This window comes from Amphiura filiformis, chromosome 7 (genome assembly GCF_039555335.1).
Source record: "Amphiura filiformis chromosome 7, Afil_fr2py, whole genome shotgun sequence".
In the NCBI taxonomy this organism is placed as follows: Eukaryota; Metazoa; Echinodermata; class Ophiuroidea; order Amphilepidida; family Amphiuridae; genus Amphiura; species Amphiura filiformis.
Window position 1 is genome coordinate 57,644,317 of NC_092634.1, and position 17,194 is coordinate 57,661,510.

The window sequence follows — 17,194 nt, forward strand, 5'->3', positions numbered from 1 at the left end:
CCACCGGAGGTACTTTAGTATTATGTTTCCTGGTTGTCCGTCCATCTGGCCGTCCGTCCGTCCGAGTGTAATTTCTGGTAAGGCGTATAATAATGCAATTTGGTGGAGGGGTGGCAATTGGTGGTCTCCAAATTTAAGCAGGGTTTCATCGCAAAATATGGTAATTAAGTACCTAATTTGCATAATTTATATATCAAGGAAAATAACCTTGTGCACAGATTTAGGGGGGATCTGTATGAGATACAGTGATGAAACTTGGTGGAGAGTAGCAAATCCAGGCGTTCTTGACCTGATTTGTTTTTCAGCCCAAAATATGCGTAATTGCAAGGTCATTGTGAGGTCATCCGGGGTCAAATCGCCATATATTGTTTCAGGTTCATGATATTTGGTGGGAACGACCACTGTAGGAAGACAAAAATGTCAAGGTCATTTTGGGGTCATCCAAGGTCATCCGAGGTCAAATTGCCATAGATTGTCGCAGATTCATTAAATTTTGTGAGGACAACCACTGAAACAAGGCAAAAATGTCAAGGTCATTATGGGGTCATCTGGGGTCAAATCGCTATAGACTGCTGCAGGTTGATGAAATTTGATGGGAGCAACCTCCTTAGTGAGGCAGATAATGTGAAGGTCATTTTTGGGTCAAGTGAAATCGCACAGGTTAAAGTGATGGCCGTCAAGGTGGAGGTATTGCGGCCGACGCTTATGCGTCGAGAACTGCGCAGAGGTCGAGAACCGCTGAAATTCTCATAATATGCAACACATTGTCTATGGAGCAGTGTAATACACATAATCATGCATAACTCGCTAACACAAAATCAGAATCAACTGAAATTTTGAAAATAAGCTTTTTTCATGGATATCTAAGATGCCAGGATCATGAAAAACAAAAATAAATCAAGCAAGTTTTCAAAGTATATGATTTGTAGAATGAACTTTTGCAAAACATCAAAGTGTTATTTTTCAATAATATATTGATTTAAAGAATGAAAATAAATTTTTTTTTGGCTGCTTCGACCGACCAAGAATACATCGTGTACCCTTAAATGTGTAAATAACCAAGCTCCTACATATCTCATTGAACTTGTCCAGCTACTTTAGGTCGCTGCTTCTGACGGATACAGCCAGACTTCGCTCTTCTTTTGTTTTCCTGTTAAAATTGTTTGTGACGGTGCATTGCTCACCTTTGTTTCATAACCATTAAGGTATAGGACGGGTTTTTTTGTGCAATAGCCCCCGAATGAAATGTATTTAATTAATGTTGGTACTCACTCAGGTAGCATTGTGTGCGAATTTTATGACAATTCTATGTTCTATTCTTTTTTATGGGCATTTTAATGTCTAAAATGGCCCAAAATGAGGGTTTTTCAATATTGCCATCCATTTGTAATCCTCATCCCCATAGACTTTACATGGAGAATAACAAGGCCCATAAAAATTTAATAGCACTTAGTTCTGATGTAAAATTCGCACAAAATGCTTTTTGAGTGATTGCAAAGATAATTGAATACTTTTCATTCGGGGGCTATATGGATTTTTTTAATGTACTGCTTGTACAATGAAATATAGGGTCCTTTCACAATAAAATGTCCATCTGAAACAAATTAAAGGTGTGCTACGTTTTGATGCTTGTTTTAACAACCCCCCCCCCGTTCACCAATGCTTCTATGCCACATCACAATTGATTAGCAACAACAGTTTGAGGGCACTTTCGCTGAAATTATAACAGCATATGGATTGGTGCATGATGGCCACCACCATGGACAGGCAAGGACTCTGTGCAAGACATACTTCTGAGTACAGCCACAACCACTTCCAGGGTTCCTGCAAGAAACAAACGAAATCAAGAAGCATTAAAGGATCCAGATTCTATCGCTTTAATAGAAATTAAGCTGAATTATAATTTAGAAGGAGGTTGTCTCAAAACATGTGACAAAATAGGAGTGGAGAGACCTGTGTGTAGGCCTAATATGTACCGGGTATCTCGTTTTATTTTCTGACAAAAAGATAAGCCACAAGCCCGGTCCCCGCACTCCGTGCATCCGCGGGTATTCATGCTTGTCGGTGAACTTTAAAAACACCCCCTTTTGCATCTCATTTCGCGAAGTTTTTAGGGGAAAAACACCCCTTTTTTTAGCGATTTCGCGAATTATTTGCCCTTCGACAATACCCCTATTTTCGCTAAACGCGAACGATATTTCTAACATACCCTTTTCTGACAGAAACACGTAGACTGCTCCATGAAAATACCCTTTTTTCAATTTCGCGAACACGTGGTTTGAAAAACACCCCTTTTTGTGTGTTTCGCGAGTCGCATTTCTTCATCTGAAAACACCCCCTATTTCGCGAAATTTTCGACGAGCATGAATACCCGCGGATGCACGGAGTGCGGGGACCGGGGCCACAAGTGGACTGGTTCTCTGGTCAATGCTCCAAGTGGAGCCAAACAAATAGGGTTGTGTGCGACTGCGGTTTATTGGAGAACTTTTGAAGATGGTTAAGGTTGGTCTGAACCCTGGAATTATGGAAACGGGCCTCATAACTGCTAAATTGTTGGTATAATATATAATAAAAGTATACATATTTAGAATGGCAAAGACTTGATCAATTCATCTGTGAGGTCAAATTTGCCAAAATGCAGGGCCGCCGCTATAAAGGGGTGGGGGTATGGGGTGTAATTAAAAACAAGATAAAAATGGAGCTGTTTTTTGTTGTTGTTGTTTTGAATTTTGACCAACTTTGAGAAATTTGCACCAAAAATGGTCAAAAAATGCTGAATTTTCGCCCACATTTCAAATATGTATTTGATTTGATTTGATTTGGTACTATAATAAGAATAACATACAAATTACACTACATATACAGTATTATTATAACAAAATAAAATAAATTGCACATCAAAATTGTATAACGAAATTACAAATCAACACAAGTACCAAAGATAGCCCAAAAAGCCTTGGGAAAAGCTTATTTCCATTGGGGTCCTTTACAAGCAAGAGAAAATAAAGGAACAAACTGCCATACTTTTTACAAGAACAGAGACAACGTGCACAAAGGACGCAAAAAGCAGATATGTGAGACCAGCTCAAACTCAAAATCAAATAGACCCTTGATCAGCTAAAAACTTTAACAGATTGTTTGTACAATTTAAAATCATTGATGTTCTTGATTTCATTTGGCAGTGAGTTCCAATGATGAATTGCACTATTAAAGAAAGTGAGGCTATTTTGGCCCTTGGAGTGAGGAACCTCAAAGTTGAATGGACTACCCCTGGTACTGTAATTATGAAGAGATGATACTCTAGTAAAATGCATTTTCATATATTCAGGACAACAGTTATGGAAAATTTTAAAAACATGACTAAGTTTTAATTGAACTACTCTGTCTTGACTTGATAGCATCCGGGGATAGCATACCCACCATATCCAATTCTTTCTGCCCAATATGAGTACGTGGCCCCACATCCAAAATAAAACGAACGATCTTGTTTTGCATAATTTGTAATTTGTTTTTGTAGTATTTAGATAACCCTGTATACCATGAAGAGCATGCATAATCGAAATGACAAAGAATTGAAGCTGAACACAGTGTCTTGCGTGTTTTCATGCATAAAAAGTCTGCATGTCTGTACAAGAATTTTAGTCTCCCGCTTGCTTTTTTGATAATTATTAGAAGCAATTGATTCACCGGAAAGAGTATTATCGAGGGTGACCCCTAAATATTTCACAGACAGAGAGGTATTAATTAGCTCCCCATTGCAAGCAACAGTAAAACTATCAACTGAATTTAGCTTCCTTTTGGTACCAAATAAGATGGCCTCAGTTTTACCAAGATGAAGGGAGAGCTTATTATCTATCATCCATTGCCTGCAAGAGTCTAATTCGAGACTCAGTTTATCAGCGATCTTTTGGGGATCTTTATCAGAAACAAACAAGACACTGTCATCAGCGTATAAAAGTGATTTGCAGTCGACACTGGTGGGCATGTCATTCACATAGCAGAGAAAGAGGAGTGGACCAAGGATACTGCCTTGCGGAACTCCACAGGAAATATCAAGTGGGGCAGAATCAACCTGGTTAACATTGACGATTTGCCTCCTACCAGTTAAATAAGATTTAAACCACTCAACCGAGGACACTCCCAAGGCCTCTAATTTTTTCAAAAGAATGACATGGTCAACAGTGTCGAAAGGCTTTTGCAGATCAATCAAAACCATACCAGTAAAATTGCCAGAAGCGGTCTGACTATGAATATAGTCAGTAAGATGAGTCAAACATGTGCCCGTTGAAAAAAGCCCCCTAAATCCAGACTGGAAGCTGTAGAGGATGTTATTCTTTGTTAAGTAGTTCTCAAGCTGGACATAGACGGCCCTCTCAAGGATCTTGGAAGTGACACTAAGAATGCTCACAGGACGATAGTTACCAACTTCTGTTCTTACATTTTTCTTAAAAAGTGGTTTTAATAAACACGAGCCATTTTAAAATCGGTTGGAACTGAACTTGAACTGATAGATAAATTGATAATGTGCGTTAAATGATCTTTGATGACTAAGGCTCCATCCCTAAGAAATCTTGCTGGGATACCATCGAGCCCAGTACTTTTAGATGTGTTCAATGAACAGAGTTCTTTAAAAACAAAATCAGAAGTGATGGATGAGAGTCTAAAACTGTTTGGTTTCACATCCTTTTCTTAATAAAAAAATTTTTTAAACTTCAGACTCAGTCGAAAAAAGACCTTTCGATGGTGGGAGATCTTTCACTAGGTTGCCAGCAACAGTAGTGTAAAAATCATTAAAACAATTGGCGACTTTTTTAGAATTAAAACACTTCTCACCATTCACAGTTAAAACAATTTGAGAATGATCTTTACCTTTGGAGCTGTAGCCAAGAGATTTAAATTGTTTCCAAAGACCTTCAGGATTGTTTTTGTTTTCTTCAATTTTGTTAGAAAAATATGAAGCTTTTGCCTTCTTAATATCCCGTTGAATTTGATTTCTGATTTTACAGAACTTTGTGTAAACCTCAGGATTGTTATCACGTTTAAAATTGTGCAAAAGCTTATCTCTTGTACGGATGTTATCCAAGATGTCATGTCACATTTCAAATATGTATTTTTTGAGTTTGCTCACGCGGTACCTGAATTAGCGTCGATCCCCATGGGCAACATGCCAAGTTTCCACGGTATGCTTGAAACCATGCACGCGCAAGCTGTAGCTGATGTATTTCTAGTGATATCTTATAGTTATACACGGGCAGTGGCGTAGCTAGGGGTTGTGGCACCCAAGGAAACATAATAGAACTCATAATGCCCCTCCCTCAATTCTTGAAACAATTGCGCGCGCGAAATTTTGGACACATAAGCCCTACCACTAATTAATTTTGGTTACTATAAGTTGAATATCGGTCTTAAAATGTTCTTTCAATTGATTTTGTCTAAAATTAATTGGCAACATCTGTAGATTAAATTCAGACATCCACTCTCCCCATGATTCATTTAGAATTGGGTAAATGAATCATGAAAGTACTCCGTCCTTCGGAGAGGACGTTAAGCCGTCAGTCCCGTGTACAGAGAGCTATACCTGTATATGTATCTCGCAGTCAGTTTCGAAAGGAGTAGGGTGTTAACCACTGACTGTTCCCAACCCGTCCCGGTGTTCAAATGGACCCCAATGGAAATAAGCTTCAATGCAGGCTTTATTGGGTTATCCAGGGTTGTCAAAACCCAAACAAATCAAATCAAAAGCCACTTATAGGGTATAGGATATTTTATGTTTTAGCTCTAGCCCCCTCTCCAGAAGTATTTAATTATATTTGTACTTGCTCAAGTAGCATTTTGTGCAAATTTTATTACACAATTTGTTGCCGTTCTTTTTTTTTTTTTTTTTTTTTTTTTTTCTTTGATCATTTAAATTTAACTGCTTTTAAGTGCCGTTTTAAAAAACGGCCCAAACGGCCTAAATTTTAAGTGCTTTTAAGTGCCGTTTTAAATAGCGCCCTTTCCAGCCTTTCTAATATTAATCTCCATAGACCTTACATGTAAATTGAAAAGGTCCATAAAAAAAGAACGGCAACAAATTATGTAATAAAATTTGCACAAAATGCTAATTGAGCAAGTGTGTATGCAATGCACTAGTTTTCGTGAGGGGGCTATACGAAATATTTATTGTATGTATGGGCTATGATCATCCGGTAAAATGTCCATCTAAAACATATGTGCCCATATTTATAAACTAAAACTTAACATTGGCCACTTGAGTGCACATGCCTTCCTCACGGTTTTGGGGCCTCCAAATTTAACCTGCCCCAGGGCCCCCAAAAAGGGTGAATCCGGTCCTGACTAAATATATACTTTGCCGCCAGCTCATACCTGCATGTGCAAGAGTAGAAATATTGACGTAGTGAGTTTCCAGTAACTGGAACCCAATTATTGGTGACATGATCATAGACACCCGATAACCCGCTGATACCAGGGACGCTAAAAATTGGCCTCCAACCACAATCTTCTTCGCAAGAGCTTCCAGGACTGGTGGTGTACGGTAAAGCAGCAATGTCATTTTCTGTCTTGAAACTGATTGGTTCAGACTCGAGTGAACATAACCACAAAGAGGTTGCAAAGGCTCTAACTTGAGTATCACTGCAAGACATAGGTTCAAAATCGTTTATTGAGAATTTTATTACAGCATTTCATTTTATACTTTAAAAATCTAGAAACATGACATTTTAGGCACAGAATGCCCAAGAAAAACTATTTTCAAAATATTCAGCAACAGCTTCTATTGAAAATCAATATAGTTAAATTGGAAGAAGGGCCTAGTGTGCACCCTCGGAAATATATACTTCTAATCAACGTTTCTAGATCAGAAAACCTGTGGTGTTTTTAAGAACAAGATAAGATATGTTAAAAAATTCAAAAAGTGTCCCTAGGGGCCAACAGGGGTCAAATTTCATATAACAGGGTTGAAATTTCAAATTAGCTCAGATTTTGTCAAAAATACGCAAAATTATTCCTCTGGTCATACGGATTCAGAAAAAGCAAAGTTGACCTATCTGCGACTTACCGTTCAGATTACAATAATTATAATCACAAATAGGCCTCAAAAACACGTACAGTAGGCCTATACGTGTACATTGAACTAAAACCGTTTATAAAATTATGTTGTTGGGTTTTTTAATGAACAATAGCCAATTACTTGTTACATCATGTACACAAAACACATTTTTTAATTGATAAACTTACGTGTGATAATGTGCATCGACTGCTACGCAAGTTTTAACAAACATACACGTACACACTATTAGGCCATAATACAAAGCCTGCAAACAAGAAACATTGAGGTAAATAATTGGGAACAAATCAAAAGATCGATGACGTCTTACAGGCCTGTACGCAGGAGGTGGGGGAGGGGGGGGGGGGTGCGGAGGCCGCATCTCCCCCAAATAGGCAATAGTATTTTTTAAAGTCCCAAAATATCATAATTTGCAAGCGTATAGCAAAAAAAAAAGTTTTTTACGCTCTTTTGGACCCAAATTTCGGGATTTAAAAGGGGATTTCGTGATCCACAGCCTCATCCCCCACTTTTCTCCAAAAAAAATGAGATTTTCATACCACTGGATACCTCTGGCTACATAATGCTTATGTACCAAAAAATTTTTTGCAGATTAACTCGTTTAGCAAAAATATCGCCAAATTTGAATTCCGTTCTGGTAGCTATACCAGAACGAAATTACAACAGTCTGCTATAGAGCAGTGCAAAACACTAAATCATTCATAACTCGCAAACGCAAAATCGGAATCAACTTAAATTTTGGGAATAAGCTTTTTTTGTGGATATCTACTGAAAAATGTCATAAAAAGAGGATGCTAGTATCACGAAATCCTCCTTTAAGTCCCATTTTTCACAAAATTGCCCCCTCCTCTTGGAAAAAAAGTCCCCTTTTTCAAAATCAGCCCCCCAAAAAAAAAACCCTGCGTGCGGGCCGCTTAATTTCTTTCTGCAACCATAATGGGCCGCAATATATCACTAACCGCATAGTCCGAGGCAAGGTTCATTATTGCCAGGGTAAGGGTCTTATGGTTAGGGTTAGGGTACGGGTTAGGGGTTAGGGTTAGGGTTAGGGTTAGGGTTAGGGTTAGGGTTAGGGTTAGGGTTTAGGGTTAGGGTTTAGGGTTAGGGTTAGGGATTAGGGTTAGGGTTAGGATTATATACGTATTTATTAGTACTAATATACTAGTAATAGTATATTGTGTGTATGCACTTTATTCCGTAATCAATAAGTATCATAAACAAACACCTTTCTGGCACAACGAATCATAGCACAGTCGTGTAGGCATTAGACTATGGATACATAGATTGTGGGTTCGAACCCCCAGGTAAACCGTTGTAGAATTTTAATTCTATCGATTGCTTTTTATTTTATTAAGTAAGAGGAAATAATAATAGTAATAAACTCGTGTTATATCTAGCCTCATAGGCCTATAATTACATGTATGTACTATGTGTTATCGCATTGCGGCCCATTATGGTTGCAGAAAGAAATAACGCGTGCGGGCCTGACGTCTTTATAGGCCTATATGAAGTTTTTCTACACCGATATTTGACCCGTCTTTTTACAAAATGTAGACATGTACGCATTTTTGGTCCCAAGTACCCATTGTCTTAACGAAACTACATAGACTTATAATGACAAGGGTTAGGGTATTTAAGTTTGGTTGGGTATGGACGTGCTAATGGAGGCCTGTATAGGGACCAATATTAAAATGGGACCCTTGTCTATAATACCAGAGACCCAGATCTAATTTTAGTAAGCAGTAATTGTTGGGGAATGAAAATGACTCATTTGTTGTTGAAAAAAAAAATCTGCCCATGCAACAAGCATGCTCATTCTCCTAATTTTTAAGAACCCGGACGAGAAACATATTTTTATTTTTACTTGGCCTTACTTCATCCAAATTTTCTTGCAATTTAGACCTAACCTTAAGGGGGTAGGCCTACTACACCCCTGGCCAATTTTGTGCCTATTTTTGCATTTTTCTCAAAAATTATAGCACATTGGTGACAAGTAAGATATATATATTATAGGGCAAGGACTACAACTACTGTACTGAAATTCAGCAACTCAAAGCAAATAGTTATTGATTTATTGATCAAATATTGGTTTTCCTCATTTTTGACTGTAACTCCACAACTGTTGTCTGTGCTGAAATAAAATTTCCAGTGCAGTAGTTGTAGTCCTTGCCCCTATAATATACACATCTTACTTGTCCCCAATGCGCTATAATTTTTGAGAAAAATGCAAAAATAAGCACAAAATTGGGCAGGGGTGTAGTACCCCCTTAAAACCCTATCAAACGTGCTTCATACTGGTATACATACTTTATTTTATTGACCGTAACACAGGGTGTATCCCATAGGCGCGGCGTAAATCCGGGGGGTGGATAGGTGATAAATCCCCCTCCAATATTTTGATAAGGGGGTGCAGTTGCGATTTTACCCTATTTGGGCCCAAAACACTGAGTGTTGCGTACTAAAAAGGCAAGTGCAGAGGGCAATTATTGCTTTATTTGTCTTCTGTTATGATTTTTAGGGGGACGTTCCCCCTTGCAAAAATTTAGGGGGCGTCCATACAAAACCAAATTAAACTCATATTTTGGCGTGCATTTGTACATGTACTTATTCTGTCGCCAAAAGGTGCTTCAAGACATTTTTTCCAATCCCCCCTCATGCATGTCAAAAAGAAATCTACGCCACTGGTTGATCATGATCCTGTACTATAGGCCTATACTTACTAATCTTGTTCTCATGTTCATCATGCTGAATTTTCTTGACTTGGAGTAAAATATTCTGAAATAAAGAAGATCACATCGCAATAACGATTTTTAACACCTGGGAAAACATAATACAAATTACTAACTTCACCTTCTCATATCTTGTTTTATATCTTATTCTACTTCATCACTGGTAACATCGAAAATCGGAAATTAAATAAATACAAAATATTGCTAATTAAATATTATAAAACAGAACATAGGCCTAATATAACTCCAGGCTTTATTCAGCGATACCAGCGAAAGTGTAAAAAAATATAAAATTGTGAATAAATTGCCTAAAAATGAAGAATTAAGTCATTACAATTTATTGTTATTACGTATTTTTAAAATGAAAAATTTGGCAACACTGAAAACATTATTTCGTAAGTTCTACTAAATAAAAGTTAGTAAAAACGATGTCTCGTTCTACTAATTAGTGATTTGTAAGGCATGTTTAGCGATGCTATTATATTGGTTGGGTATGCCGAACAAGTCTGCTTTACCAATGAAACTGTTCGTACGGCATACGCTTTACGAATTTCAAACCTGCCGTACTAAGGCCGTGTAAAATTAATATTTTGGTTCTCGTCCCCCCTCCTCAATTTCTGGGATTTGTCAGATTTTTTTTTTTTTTTTTTTTAGATTTTTCTTTTTTTTTAGACTTTGGAATGATTTATGAAATCTTCATACATATAAATAAGTTTATTAGAGAACAATCAACACTTCCAAATCTTTTTGTGGTACTCTAAGGGTTTATCCTCAGAATCTCACATTTGAAAAAAAAAAGGGCCACATCGTTTCCCCGAGCACTGTTGAAAAAAACCAAAAACAACTAACAAAGATAATTTTACATTGAAAAAAAAACAAAAAAAAAAAAATACCTCCCTCCCTCATCAATTCATGAAAATCCTCTGGACGAGAACCAAAACATTAATTTTATACGGCCTAACGTTATAAGATCGTAAAAACGATGTCTCTTTCTACTAATCTTGGTTAGTTCGACAGGCTCAACAAAGTTTAGAACTCGTTTGTCTGGTCGAACGAATCAATTGTACAAATGTGATGTACGATGGTTGTGAAAGTGGAAAACTATGCTAACAGATAATATTTCAAGTTCTTTCTCTCAAAATGAACACTAAATATTGTATTGATGGTGTAAGCTTCTTTTCTGTATGATCAGAAATGCTGTGCCACATGTGCAGTGTGCAAAGTCACAACTGCGTCACATCGCATGTAAGCTTACAGCTTTAAGCTTACATGCGATGTGACACAGCATCATGACTTTTAGTCTTTACGACCACACTGTACATGTGGCACAGCATTTCTGATCATACAAAAAGAAGCTTACACCATCAATACAATATCTAGTGCTCATTTTGAGAGAAATAACTTGAAATAGCCTATTATCTGTTAGCATAGTGTGCATATTTTCTCACATTAATGTAGTGTGCACGTTGACGTTAAAGAACGTCACAGGCTATTCGAAAAGAGCAGGGGATCATCCCGGTCATGTTGACTGTACTTCAAAATACACTCATCTACTCTAGGTTCCAGAGTAAAAAAAAATAAGTACAGCTTGTCTGTACGCAGTGCGATAATACTCATACATATGAGGGAGGCACTTATAAGGAAGAAGAGAAGTTTTCCACTTTCAAGTTTGTCGCTGCACAACCGCTACTCGATCAGTCGTCTGCAAGCACGAGCACATGATCGAAACAGCGGGAATGTTTAAACATCGTAAAACCACCAGAGATTTGTAAAACCAAATGGTACAACGAGTTCGTAAACGCCGCGATGACAGCGTTTACGAACCATCGATGCTGTACTAAATGTTGCATTGTCGTAGAACTTCCAAATCCAATTGGTAGGACCTACTCCACAACTATTATTCCTTCATTTACGAGTCTTGCATACGTCTGCTTAGTATAAATATATCGTAAGACATCGTAAAACTGGTAGCATGCGCTCAAGCAGTTTATTTTACTAATTTAAATTAGTAGAACACAACGAAATACAAGCTTTTGTTTTCAGTGAAGAAACGAGGAAAACAGCAGTATTGACAAAGTTGAATCCCCATTCAAATACATGTATAGGCCCAGGTAATTTCTCTACTTAAAAGTAGGCCTATATAGAAATTACAGATTCATATAAAATGTCTGATACAGCTTCTTATTACACGGTTTTCGGTTTAATCACTTGCATGCTATGTATATATATATATATGACAATAACACAAAAGTACCAAATTCTGAATTTTGATGATTTTTACGATTACTGAATATGCCTTATATGGGTCCCGGTCCGGTAAGAACCTGGGTTCAATACCCGGCGGTGGTAACTTGTGGCGTAGTCAAGGGAGGGGAGGGGTAGCTGCCACCTGTCTGAAGTCTTGTCCCCCCCTTGCCGGTCCCTGTGGGATGTTGGCCGCCCTGATATTTAAGAATTTTATGCCAATACTTTTTTGCCAATTTCTGACCATTTTCGTCCAACTGTGCCACCTTTGAAACTTGCTTTGGCCCCCTTTGCCTTATTTGGCCTTAACCGGACTTCCGCTTTCCCCATAGTTCATTTAGAATTGGGCAAATGAACCATGAGCTAATGAGAGCTTTCCTTCCTTCAGAGTGACCAAAGTTAAGTTAAATTATGTTTAGAGTATTAGTATTATTGCCTATAGGCCTATCACGTCAGTTTCGAAAAGAGTAGGATGAAACCCGTGCATGCACAACTGTCCCAATCCGTCCCAATTACACAGAGGGTTCATATTGAAAGCAATGCTTCAGTACTGAATAATGGCTACCCTCTGTAAACATGTAATCAATAAAATACAGGGTGGTCCAAAAACTGAGTTCATATAGGAGTATACTGTGTGAACTCAATCTGATCAAATGAGCGTACACTGAAAAATATGGGGGTGTAAAATGACACTTTTCACGTGTATATTTTTTCTTGACACACTTAGCTACTGAAAATGACACCATGAAATGCTGAAATTGAGTACCGCATAAGATTGGAGGTGTTATTTGACACCTTTAAAGTGTTTTGATAATAGTACCAAAATGCATTGACACCAGTGTGTTGTTAATTGACACGCCAGCAGTGTATTCAAGGGTGTCATTTGACACTCCGAATTACTCCAGTAGTAGAACATGTCAATTACACTCCAAGGGAGTATGTCACTACACCCCAAGGGAGTGTGCTTCTACTACATACTCTTCTTCAGTGTCAACAAGCTTGACACCTTTGGAGTGTTAATTTGAGCTTGCCGTGCTGTGCGCATGCGTATTTTGATTTTATAGCACTGATCGTCTGCGCAGCGAAGTGGTCGTGTGAAATCGAGAGTTCCGTCTAAAAATGTGAGTATTATCATTAATTTCATGTTTTTGGTATAATAAAAAAGTACAATGACAAATATGGATATTATAGATTATACAGTATTCGTATAAATTCATGAAAACGTGTAAACTACGGCGTTATAGTATAGCCTACTTTTAGTCCCCATCAATTGCACGTATGCCCAGTAAGCTTATTCTACATGTAATGTTCATGTAGGCATACGACTCTTGAGTCACGACGGTCCATGTAGCAACAGTAGCATGCAGTCTGTTATTGTCTAATCACTCTGTTCTTGTCTGATTTTTTTTTTCATCATACAGTTGAGTGTGGTATCTACAACCCTACAGTATACCTGACAATGTGTGATTTCACATATCAACCAACGTGACACTTTTACTTGGTCTCTCAACCCTTGGAAAGCGTCATTTTGACACCTTTCAAAATGGGTCCTGAGACGAGACCCCAGTGGTGTCAATTTAAAATGACACCTTTAGTTGGTCTCCCAACCCTTGGAAGGGGTCATTTTGACACCTTTCAAAATGGGTCCTGAGACGAGACCCCAATGGTGTCAATTTAAATTGACACCCTAAAGGTAGTCAATCATGACACCATTAAGGTGTCAAGATTACACCACATAATTGTCAAAATGACACCATAGCATGCTCATGTGGGGACCCATATGCGACACCTCTAGTGGTGTAAAATGACACCTTTATTTTTTTCAGTGTATATATAGCGAATACCTTATATACCGTATATCAGTACACTATGTGAACTCAGCATGGATGCAAATTTGGTGAGAATCAGAGAATCGATCCTAGCAACGATTCTCCTAACCTTAGTTTGAGATACTCAAAATGAATTCTCCTAATGCCTATTCTACACGCAATAACGTTTGTGAAAAATTTCGACAACATTGCACCTCCTAATTCCACACTCATCTGGCTTACGCGTGGTCAAACTTAACCCTTTGACTTAAAGCCCGGACTTAAAGCTAGCACTGGGAATTCGAATCATATCGTCTGCAGTCGACACCTGTGTGGAGAGGGTTAAGTTAAATTCCTTTTCAATAATTTTGTCACTAAATGCTCTCAGAATGATATTCTTTCAGAATATGTAATATCAAATTCAAACAGACTTTTCAACTTTGAGAAAATTAACCTTTGAAATTAGGTAAAGCTCGTTTTGGACCACCATGTACCTACCATCTCAACTTACTTACTTACTTACTTACTTACTTACTTACTTACTTACTTACTTACTTACTTACTTACTTACTTACTTACTTACTTACTTACTTACTTACTTACTTACTTACGTACTTACTAATAAATAAATAAATAAATAAATAAATAAATAAATAAATAAATAAATAAATAAATAAATAAATAAATAAATAAATAAATAAATAAATAAATAAATAAATAAATAAATAAATAAATATATAATGTTCAAGGTAAGTAAATCTTCAACACTGGAAAATATATATCAGTCAGAGTTAAAAAATTAATGGAGATACACGATACACGTGCGTCAATGTAATTCTTTTGTATTTTGTATTTGTAATTTTATTATTTGCATCTGACGATTAAAGAAACTGCAGTAATGCAAAACTCCGTGTATCGTGTATCTCCGTTTATTTTTTAAACTCTGACTGATGTTTGAGCAAACACGAATATCTATGCCCGTGCCCACTTTCCCTGCTCACAAACGAAAACTTGGTGACCATCATGTAGAAGCCCTTGTTAAAAGCTTTAATTGATATCAGAATCGTCCTCATAGCACCTTGAATTTTTTTTAAACCGGCCAATTGGTGGCCAATTCCAAAAATTGGTAGCCATCATGTGGAAGCCCTTGTTATAAACTTTAATTGATATAACCATTTAAAGGAGGATTTCGTGATCCTAGCATCCTCTTTTTATGACATTTTTCAGTAGATATCCACGAAAAAAGCTTATTTCCAAAATTTCAGTTGATTCCGATTTTGCGTTTGCGAGTTATGCATGATTATGTGTATTACACTGCTCCATAGACAATGTGTTGTAATTTCGTTCTGGTGCACCAGAACGAAATTCAAATTTGGCGATATTTTTGCTAAACGAATTAATCTGCAAGAAATATTTGGTACATAAACATTATGTAGCAACATTATGTAGCCAGAGGTATCCAGTGGTGTAAAAATCTCAACTTTTTTTGGGAAAAGTGGGGGGATGAGGCTGTGGATCACGAAATGCCCCTTTAAGTAGCATGATACTTAAACCTAAGTATTATAGGATGATACTACGTTTAAAAACGTAACAAAAATACATACATAGCAAAAACAAAAAAATACATTATAAAAAATACATGTAGGCCTAACTAAAAGCGAAGTATATCTTCATAATTAAAATCGAAATGAAACAATTTTAATTGTCTTAAAAGTCTTAAAGGACTTAATAATACTTACGTCGCTATAGTTGAGGCAACACCGGTGGTATCTATGCGTTCTTGCAAGTTAATGAGCAGTTTGCTGTCAAAGCCAGAGCTAACAAGTTTCTCTCGGGATGTGCAGTATATAAACATTTTCATACCCGGATTCAGAAGGTGGCAAACAATATGTAGGCATAAGCGTAGGTGCCATCTTATACATTACAAAATTACTATAAATATTTATTGACGTCAGTCTTCTACTATTAAATATAAACGAGAGTTGTTTACTTCAACTGTCTGGTGTTTGGAACACGGACCTGGAGCAATATTTTGTTTTTCTTGATGCACTTTTGCTTTTGTTATTTGACTTTTGACACACATCTTTTATAAGCATCAAAATGTGTCAACAGAAAATTGTGTTTTTTGAACTCAACAAAAATTGTGTACTGGAGTAAAAAATTAAATTAGTGTAAGTTGTCAGGTAGGTCACGCGACAGGTGCACACATAACTTAATGGGTGAATTTGTTGAGGCATTTAGAATGAAAGGCCACGTGATATCATAAAATGATATTAATAAAATTCTATAGTTTAGCATTTTTGGAGTACGTAAAATGTCCTAATATAGTGCAAATATCAAACACGAAAGCCCACTAACCAATCTGATATTAACATGAAGGTATTATAAAACTACGCACGTCGCAAGTGCATGGAGCGTAGTACAAAAGCGAGTTGTCGAAGCTGGTGATCGCCATTAACCCTTGCAGGAAGAGGAATGCGTGCAATGGGTTACGCCATACGCATCATGATCAAAGAAACCTGTCATTTGTAAGGCCAACGTAATAAACTTGAAAGACTAAAGGACTGGATGTTATCTACAGTAGATAGCATTCAGACAATACCTATACTGTATCTGCTTTTAAGATAATTGGTCAATATCTGTTACCTACCGGGGCTACCTACTATAACTTAAGGTAGATAGCAGATCATATCTGCCTGATATCTACGGTAGATAGCAGGTATTGTCTGAATGCTATCTACGGTATAGATAACAGATATTGTCCGATATTGAATGATATCTACGGTAGATAGCAGATCATTTTTTGCATGTTATCCACGGTAGATGGCAGGTATTGTCTGAATGCTATCTACGGTAGATAACAGATATTGTCCGATATTGAATGCTATCTACGGTAGATAGCAGATCATTTTTTTGCATGTTATCCACGGTAGATGGCAGGTATTGTCTGAATGCTATCTACGGTAGATAGCAGGTATTGACTGAATGCTATCTACGGTAGATAGCAGGTATTGACTGAATGCTATCTACGGTAGATAGCAGGTATTTTCTAAATGCTACCTACGGTAGATAACAGATATTGTCCGATATTGAATGCTATCTACGGTAGATAGCAGATCATTTTTTGCATGTTATCCACGGTAGATGGCAGGTATTGTCTGAATGCTATCTACGGTAGATAGCAGGTATTGACTGAATGCTATCTACGGTAGATAGCAGGTATTGACTGAATGCTATCTACGGTAAATATCAGGTATTGACTGAATGCTATCTACGTTAGATAGCATTCGATCAAAACCTGCTATAGTAGATGGCAGGTATTGTCTGAGTGTTTAGTGTCTGGTTGT

At 37.3% G+C, this 17,194-nt stretch overlaps 1 protein-coding gene across 1 annotated transcript; it reads right to left on the minus strand.

Annotated features, from left to right (window-relative positions):
* Positions 1–734: 734 nt before the first annotated feature.
* On the minus strand, positions 735–15,724 carry LOC140157382 (uncharacterized). The gene is made up of 5 exons (XM_072180560.1): positions 15,587–15,724; positions 9,787–9,841; positions 7,237–7,313; positions 6,367–6,633; positions 735–1,824 (listed from the first exon to the last, which is right to left on the minus strand). The coding sequence occupies exons 1-5, from the start codon at positions 15,706–15,708 to the stop codon at positions 1,686–1,688; spliced, it is 660 nt and encodes a 219-aa protein (XP_072036661.1). The 5' UTR covers positions 15,709–15,724; the 3' UTR covers positions 735–1,685.
* Between the last annotated feature and the right edge of the window lie 1,470 nt (positions 15,725–17,194).